This window comes from Macrobrachium rosenbergii, chromosome 53 (assembly GCF_040412425.1).
Source record: "Macrobrachium rosenbergii isolate ZJJX-2024 chromosome 53, ASM4041242v1, whole genome shotgun sequence".
In the NCBI taxonomy this organism is placed as follows: Eukaryota; Metazoa; Arthropoda; class Malacostraca; order Decapoda; family Palaemonidae; genus Macrobrachium; species Macrobrachium rosenbergii.
The window spans coordinates 13,450,801-13,460,323 of NC_089793.1; the positions used below are offsets into that span (position 1 = coordinate 13,450,801).

At 38.3% G+C, this 9,523-nt stretch overlaps 2 protein-coding genes across 2 annotated transcripts in view; one reads left to right on the forward strand and one right to left on the reverse strand.

Moving 5' to 3' along the window:
• Window positions 1–9,523, forward strand: part of LOC136834306 (zinc finger protein 888-like) — a 145,770-nt gene that overhangs the window by 59,077 nt on the left and 77,170 nt on the right. The gene's annotated exons all lie outside the window — the stretch shown is intronic.
• Window positions 1,825–3,585, reverse strand: LOC136834082 (pro-resilin-like). Its single transcript, XM_067096345.1, has 3 exons — window positions 3,529–3,585; window positions 2,728–2,853; window positions 1,825–2,257 (listed from the first exon to the last, which is right to left on the reverse strand). Exons 1-3 carry the CDS (start codon window positions 3,538–3,540, stop codon window positions 2,003–2,005), a joined length of 393 nt encoding a protein of 130 aa, XP_066952446.1. The 5' UTR covers window positions 3,541–3,585; the 3' UTR covers window positions 1,825–2,002.

Genomic DNA, 9,523 nt, shown 5'->3' on the forward strand with positions numbered 1-9,523 from the left:
GCAAAAGATAAAATCTGGGAAAGTACTTTAGGCGGATGATGCTGACAAAGCCATATATTCAAGGGGTGGCATCCATGTTAGGGTAGCCCATATAATTTTTTTAAGAAACATCCAAGGGTGAAAAGAAAGGAAAAGAGCTGCAAAAAGGAGGGCAATAATAACATTGGAAGACAACCCTGGCCAAAACGTTTTTTCGTCAGGTCATGAATAAGAGATATGAGGGCGATAATTAGATGATATCTTAGAAGCCGAAGAAGACCTGAATGTACTAGTGAATGAACCTAACGGTCCTTGAAAGAGAGTTAGTGATAAAGAAACTTGAGAGATGGAAAGCATTGGGTTGTAATGGAATCAATGCAAGAAGATTTTAGCACAAAATTAAATGGAATCTCTATACTAGTTAAAATTGATTTTATAATGAAGCGTAGTTGAGGTTTAAGAGAACTTTTAGACTGGAGAAACGATAGAATTTAGACATAACTATTATATGTATGCGATGGTGATGTTGTAACCCGCAAAACACTGCAGGATTTAAACGGCTTGCTTAATACAATGCATAATGTATGTAGAGAGATAGGAAAAAAGGCAAATGGAAAAAATGAAGACAGAGTATGCTGGAAGGGATGCAGTAGTACTAGATGGATAAAGAATTAATATCCAAGTACTTCAAATGTCCAGAGTAGTGATCTCCAATACACGCTCTCTCTTGAATTGGAATTCAGTTTAAGACTACTGTAGATAAGGCTAAGCAAACAATGGCCAAGCTGAATAAGATTTGAAGAATTAGATACGATTTGTATTGCTGTATGGGCATGAACCATACTAAGAGAATGAAACTATCTAAAACAGATTATGTCGATTCGAGGATAGTGAGAAATGTTAGAAGTTAGATGGCAGGGTAAAGTTCGAAATGATACCGCGTGGGAAATTACGAATGTGTAATTTGTAGATGGAGATAATGAAGTGGAGATGAAGGGGGCTTGGTCATTCCCTCACTCCAAGCGGTAAATAATGTGTGATACTGTCAACTGGGCTTTTGGGCGCCATCGGAAAAATTAAAAGATCCAGCCTTACTTTGATGAGAACTGTTAGACTGAGGTTGGAGGCGAATGGAGATATGTGGAAGTGAAAGATCGAGAAAGAAATGAGGGCCTTTACGTCGAACGGAATGAAGGGACGATGGGGGTGAAAATGATAAGAACAACTTTCAAGAATGAAAAAATGCTCAGAAAATTACACAAAGCACACAGGTAAGGAATAAAGACGTTAAACCACAAAACTGATTAACTACATCACAAATACAAAAAAAAAAAATACGGGGAAATTACTAATAATATTGTCATTTTGAAACGGCGTTTGCATTTAAAAATAAAAACTAAAAGCAAATATACAGTATATACCTGTAGAGAAGAAAAGCAAAAGAATTTTCGTCGACAGTTTAACTTTGCTATGTGTTTTTTATGAACATTTTTTATAAAGAATAAAACTTGTTTCCCGACTTATAATTAGGGAAAGTGAAAATGGAGTACGTCAGAATAACAGAGGGCTGGACGGAACCACTAACTGTTGTATTATTAAAATGGGAGTCAGGTTAGAGAAGAATGTAGGCAGTACATAGATTCTTTCCGTCCGTGTATAAACTGAGTAATAAATATACCAAAGAAAGAGCATTTCTGACAGACATTTTGTAGCAGAGAACAACTGATTAATAGATTTAATGCATGATGACAGCGTCCAAATCGACCTCTAGCCTTTATAAAATCAGGTCGATCTCTGTCACTTCTATACTTTTCATTTTTAGAGTTATGAAAAAATGAAAGGCACTGTTTTCTTGCACGATGTATTTTAGAATCTCATGGCACAGTGAAAAATATATTACAAATCTACAATAATTCTACGCACGTTGGATGACTCGTGAATACATGAACATGACATTAATCCTGTGATGAGATGAGACAGTCCTTTCCTAGACCAACTGGTCCTAATTAAAGGAAACAGTGAATTAGACGTATACGGGAGGAGGTGGGTGGGGGTAGGCGGGTTTGTATTCGGGGTAGACTGCCTCTCCTTCGTAGGTGACCTCAGCGATGAGGCCGTCGCCGTTGTCGACGTACTTGACCGTCTGGATCCGACCGTCGGGGAGGTTGACGGAGTAGCTGCCCTCGGTCTTGTAGCCGTCGCGGGCCTCCGAGTGGCCGAAGTTGGCGCCGGAGTAGTCGTCGGCGACTCCGTAGTTGTAGGTGTACTTGGGAGGGACCTGGGAAGAAGTGAAGAAGCATATTGTGGTTAGGACGATCGCTGCACCAGCGGGAGGAGCCGGGTTCGACGCCCTAGCGAGCCGGAGCTCTTCAGGCACGTTCAGAAAAATCCCTGGGTTGACTAAGAGGTACCTAGTACTCGGATAACTTTGGTAGGCTGTAACCCAGTTTCAGAAGGGCATGGGTCTAGCAACCTTATCCTTAATCACTTCCTAAGAAGTGAAGGGTTATCACCTTCCGGAGCCAACCCTCTAAGGAAAAAGGCGTTTAGCTAAAAATACATATAAAAGTATATATACAATTGTGTGATATATATAGTAACATATTTGTAAATATACACTCACGAATATATATGAGTATACTCATGCAAACGTATATGTGATTGTATTTAATATGTATACAAATACACACAGACGTTTTACTCATGTGTATACACCCACGGATAGACAACACAAGCAGGTATACTCACATCAGGGTACTCTGGGGCAGGGTGGTGATAAGCCGGGGCAGGGTGGTATGGTGGGGGTGGGTGTCCGTAGGGTGGGGGGTGATCCCCCACGACGGCCATGATGACGCAAGACAGGACAACGACGATCTGCCAAAAGAAAAATATTAAATTCGTGAGTTTTGATTGGAGTGTTTCTGAGTTTTAAGTTGAGTATTTTGAATTTTAAGCGGAGTGTTTTGAGTTGTCAGTGGAGTGTTTTCAAGGTTGTAACGGAGTCTTTACGAGTTTTAATTTGTGATGTTATCATTCGTAGGACGAGACTGATGAGTTTTTGTCTTGAGTGTTTTGAGTTTCGATTGAAGTATTTTTGTTCCTGTTATCCAAAGAAAAATTGGACGACGGGTTGTGATTGCGGGAGTTTTACCAAAGCAATAAAGAATGGCAGTTTGATTTAAGGTTACTTTATAACTAAGGAATTGCCTTGATGAATGAAATTCAAGAAACTGTTGTAAAGTTCGTAGTAAACTTTATTTGAATTAATGGAACTGATCGTTGACGTAAGAGAAAATCAATGCTTTTTAATGCGTTATTATTATTATGGTTGTTATTTTTACTGATTGTTGTTGCTACTGAATACTTAATCACCAATGCACCATAGCACGCTTAACCGAGAGCATTCAAACCAAAATGATCCCCGCGAGCAGTTTGAAGAAAACTTTTGAAAGTTCTTGAAATGCCCTTTCACAGTTTCCTGAAGTTCTCTTCCAAATGTTTAGAAAACGCGACAAGTAACAGAGCAGACGATATCCCGAGCCACTGTACCTGGAGAGACATGTTGGAAGCGTATGATGTCCGTAGCTCGGCCAGCCGGTGTTTATATACCGCTCACTTCGCCATCCTTTCCCCAGGAAGTCTTCCAAGAAGAAGAAGAGGAAGAAGGAGGAGAAGGAGAAGGAGAAGGAAGAGGCGTTCTTCACGGCCGCAGAAATAAAAGGCCGTCCTGACCATAGCAGACCAATTACGGCCTGGTTAATGGCCGTGGGCAATTGCGTCTACTAAAGCTGTCAAATCTGCATAGGGGGAGGACGCCTGTTGGGGAAACGCCCTAGGCGTGGTAGATTTTAATAGAGAGAGCCATGCAGAAAGTAGCAGATAATCTGTTAGGTATTTTCTTCTGTATTCTCGTGTTGAAAGCGTATAAAGTTTTGCAGTTGTCAGGCGTGATTTCTTATATTACGTTGAAGGTACATGAATTTTCTTATAGTTCAGACAGGGAATATTTAACAGATTTGCTAGTCTGGCATTGAAAGTACATCACTTTACTTGCGGCTGTGAAGCCCTCGGAAAAGATTATAATATTTTCTTATTTGAAAGCTGCTGTTTGGCCATTTATCCTATACTGAACTTTGCAGGAATTTAAGAAAATTGTAACTTGTTTTGACTACATTAATTTTAGTGCAGTTTTCTTTTATAAACTTTATGTACTGCCACGAATTAAAATTGCGTTTTTTTGTGCCTTGTTTACAAATAAGGATTTTAAGGACTGCAAATTCTTCTGGTTCATGAATTAGCCCCGCGCTTTTATGTATATAATTTTAATATGAAATATGCTCGTGTTTTTCGAGTTATAACGAACTTACAGTTCAGAAATTACTGATTTTTTCAAAAACATTTTTTTTTTTGTACAGTCTAACTGTTTACTACAAATAAGAATTTTTTTCTCTTGACAAATAGAAACAAGTTTTCCCAGTAAGATAAATAAATTAGGCTCATTATTAAACACTTATTTTGACTATTTCATGCACACTTAAGCTTTTTTTAATTAGGTATATTCCTCTAGAAACTTAGAGTTGTAGCTTTCTCCTGGAAGTTAATTCAGATTATGAAAGTGGCGTGAATTATCACAACGATGAACGGCAGGTGTCAGTGGCTATAATATTGTGTCACCATTTGAATAAAACAAACAAATCTATCAATGAACAGAGGGCAGTGATGATAATCAACGGTTTACGCGAGAAATATTTGATGAATGGAATAGAATTAACGCCATCCCTGAAGCATAAGTAAAAAATGCGCCGAAGTTTCTTCTGCGCAATCGAGTTTTCTGTAGAGCGTATAATCAAGGCCACCGAAATTAGATCTATCTTTCGGTGGTCTCGGTATAATGCTGTATGAACCGTGGCCCATAAAACATTAACCACGGCCCGGTGGTGGCCTGTCCTATATCGTTGCCAGGAGCACGATTATGGCTAACTTTCACCTTAAATAAAATAAAAACTACTGACGCTAGAGGTCTGTGATGATCAACAATATCAATTTGCAGCCCCCTGTAGTTTTTAAGACCTAAGGGCGAACGGAAAAAGTGCGTACAGAAATGTGCGGACAGAAAAAAGTGCGGACGGACAGACAAAGCCGGCACAACAGTTTTCTTTTACAGAAAACTAAAAAGGCACAAAAAAATGACAAATGAGCAGCTACAGAAAGTTGCTATTTTCTCTTTAACGCCGTCAACAGCACATTATCGAATTCCTGAAGAATAAGTGGAGTCAGGTGTTTAATTACAATGACAAGGTGTGGTCTGGCGAGTGTCGGGAAACTGCTCATATTGCAAGACACTTTTCTCCATCTGGCTCCAGGTACTCAAGACTGTCTAGCTTTCATCAGTTCTTAGTATGCGCATAGGGAATGTTGTACCTTTTCTTTTTGTTATTAGGTTTTTTCAAGACTTTGCGTTAAGGATTATGTGAGTGTGTGTGTGTTTGTTTGTGTTTGTGTTTAGTCAAAATTGTAATTATATTTACCATATCTCTAAGACAGCATTTAAAGCTTTGCGGTTTGGAATGGTGAAGGATGTGGTTTAGTTATTTTTGATTCAAGCAGTCTATTAAAAATGTTAAAGGCGTTAAGGAATTTCATTGTGAAAAAGATATAATTCGTTATATTTATTCCTTTATAGCCATTATCGAATTCAGCTTGATGTACAGTTCATATCTTTTTTATTTATTTAGTAATATGACATCACAATTTCTGTTACTGTAGCTTGTTTTGATGGGTAATGCGATTTACAATAGTTTCATTGACTCAGTAAACTTGAAGACCTTGAATTAAAGTTCGTTTATATAGAATATAGAATATTAATGTAATTCCAAAACCCAGGCTCAGAACTCAGAACTTTCAAAATATAAGTTTAGTCTTTATACAGTTCCGTATATTGTCAAAATAATTCTTAAACACCGATACTTATGAATGTTATGTTCGTGCGAACAGATATTCTACCCAAAAGTACATAGGAAGAATTCCAAGTGAAACGCACAAATGTTCACAATTTTTTTTAATGCAAAGTCACAATACAGTATTATATTTTCCAAAAATAGTTCGTCATCAATAGGGGAAATCCCGCATTAATTCAGAAAAAAATAATCTTTAAAAGCTAAACAGAATATGGAAATTACTCTTTCGGTTACAATATATTTCGGACGTATTCGGAGAACATGCCTGTTGCTGGTATCCCTGTAGGCCTGCTCTCAGAACTCACGTATCGAGTTGGATCGTTTGTTACGAGACTAAATAAAAGGCTTTTGATAATCAGGATGCGTACGGTAAGTGACAGGGGTAAGTTTACAATGCTTGTCATGATAGTGACGTGATGAAAACGATAGCAGTCAGCATAAAGAAAGTTAGCTGTTACAAACGGTAGCACAGTGATGATGACTAGTTAAATTAATGAAACGAACGGTAAGTTACCCCGGAAATAAGTTCTTTTAAGAATAAGGCGCAGTGAAATAAAGTACTGTATGAAGAGGCAAATCATACAGTAAAATATTAGTGGCGAATGTATAAGAAAATCGATAATTATCCAAGTACTTGATTCCTTGGAGGATAGAGTACATTGGTATAAAGCTGAAGAATAGGTAGCCTAAGTTTGTCGTGTTATAAACTGAAATATTGCGATTTTAATCAGTTCATCCGAAAAGTCATTTCAAGTCAAGTAAAACAAATTGTAATAGAGATTAATGAAAGTGGAAATACTGATAATGAGTGAACTTAGTCTTTGGTCCCAACTCTTTGAGTGTAACGTTCTGAGCGCAGACCTTCGAAGGACCCTTGAACACTGGAGAAGAATTAAGGTTTAGAAGGAGGACTGGCGGCTTTAGGTGGAGAGGAACCAGCAGGAGGAGGTGGAGGAGCAGCAGCAGAAGCAGGAGCAGCAGGAGCAGGAGCAGCAGCGACCTTGGCTTCCCCTTTGTAGACCACCTCAGCGATCAGACCATCGCCGTTGTCAGTGTAGGTCACGATCTGCCTCCTGCCGTCCGGGAGGAGGACTTCGTAGCTGCCCCGGGTGTGGGCCCCGTCGCGGGACTCTGCGGCCGCGAAGTCGACTCCGGCTTTCTTGTCGACGACCACGTAGTTGTAGGAATACTTCGAGGAAAAAAGGGAATGAAAGGTTAAGGAGATTACGGGTTTAGTTGGAATCATTTGATTGTGGTTAATTCGATATTAAGATTCTTATTTTAAAAAAATATATGGTGGATATCACTGAAAATTTTGTAATATATTTTTCACTTAGAGTTAGAGTACCTTAATTATTGGTAATGCTAAATTCCTACTAGAAAATATTTATCCATGAGTTATACGGCTCGAGATAATAGTGTATACCTGGAATCACTTAATTAGGACAGTTCCAATGTAAATGTTGACTACTGTTATGCTCCAAGCATTGAAAATATATCGAGGCTTGCTTTGACAAAAGCAATAATCCAGTCAACATTAATAGGAAGTAAAGAATAAATGTAGCTATTTTAGCACCGTTAGAGTACTATATCACAGTAATGAATAAATATATGAATATAGTTGATGAATTACGGTTATCAGAAGGGAAATATCGCCATAGGTAATTGGGAGCGGGAATATCGTCAGTGCTAGTAGATGAGGATTATGTCATTGGGTATTGAGGAAAAAGCATGGGTAATATTGCCATGACTATATTATTTATTATTATTATTATTATTATTATTATTATTATTATTATTATTATTATTATTATTCAGAAGATGAACCTTATTCATATGGAACAGGCCCACAGCGGGCCCGTAGACTTGAAATTCAAGCTTCCAAAGAATATGGTGTTCATTAGAAAGAAGAGAAGGTAAAGGGAAATACAGAAAGAGATCTCACCCATTAAAAAGAAACAAAACATTAATGAATTAATAAAGCGATAAAAATGCATTAAAATAAAAAATGCATTAGTAGTAATGCATGCCTGTCCGCTTGAACGGAGGAAACAGGTGGAGAGGTGGAGGGTGGAGGAGGAGGAGGAGGAGGAGGTGGAGGAGGAGGAGGAGGAGGAGGAGGAGGAGGTGGAGGTGGAGGAGGAGGAGGAGGAGGAGGAGGAGGACCGTTGATGTAAGGAGCCGAGGTCCTCACTATCTGTGTGTAAGGAGGGACACCGGGAGCGTAGTAGGGAGGGGGAGGAGGAGGAGGAGGAGGAGGGGAGGAGGGCGGCGCCCTGGGGCGTAGGGGCTATAGTAGGGTGGAAGTGGCGGTCCACCAGCAGCTGCAAGCACCAAGCAAAGGCCAAGGACAACAGCAACCTGTGGGTGGGTCAAGCGGGGCACGTTATGTAAATAGACCTTGATATTATAAATTGGATATTGATAGAGACCTTGATATTACATCTTGCATATTTGGAATAGCCCTTTTTATTACATGTTGAAATAGACCTTGATATGGAATATTAATGTTTAATATTCTTGCAGTTTAACATGTAGTATTACATAGTGCGCATTAAAAAGGACCTTAATAGTAAATATTAAATAGGTCTTAGTATTGCATATTACATATTAAAATAGGCCTTAATATTACATATTGCATATTAAAATAAACTTTGATATTATATATTAAAATAGACGTTAATATTACATATTAAAATAGACCTTAATTTTACATATTAAATATTAAAACGGACCTTGATATCATATTAGATACTAAAATAGCCCTTCATATTACATATTAAGGTCTGTGATTGGAGCAGATTGTGTGAAAACTTGCTAATAAATGCGTCACATTATGATGGATATTTAAGGTTAATGCCAGTTAATTTGGCATTAAAGCCAATAAGTAGGCTCCGTTTCACTACAGCCTGTTAACACTGCATATTGAAACCTGCAAATGTCTCATAATACATGTATAGGCCTATTTGGCTAGTTACAGCATGCCAAGACAGTGCATGTTACAAAATTTCAAAATGGTATATGACAACTCTCATATGAGAAAAGTAACTGCCTTTATATATAATGGATGTTGCAACTGCAGAAATGCTATGAAACGCTACAAACACAAAGTAAATTTTCTGGAAGACTTCATAAAAGCAGCACGTGTCCAGCGGACAAAAATCACGTAAGTGGAGAGATAATTTGTAGCACTTTTAACTCTGATCTCAATCAAACTGGCAGTTCTGTCAGCCAGAGACTACTACTTTAAAGTACAAGAGCAGGTAATGGAATTATGTTTGATGGCAGCACAAGTCTGGTGACTTTTCTGATGACTTATGGAGAAAGAACAAAACTTCATTGATTTCGCGGATCTCAATTAAACTTGCAATTCAGTCAGCTAGTTACTTCTTCTTTAAGTACAAGAACTTGTAATGAAATTCGGTTTGATGGCAGCACAAGTCTGATGACTTTTCAGATAACTTATGGAGAAAGAACAAAACTTGATTTATCTCGCCGATCTCGATGAAACTTGCAGTTCAGTCAGCCAGTTATTTTAATGTAAGCACAAGAACTTGTAATGAAATTCTGTTCGATGGCAGCACAAA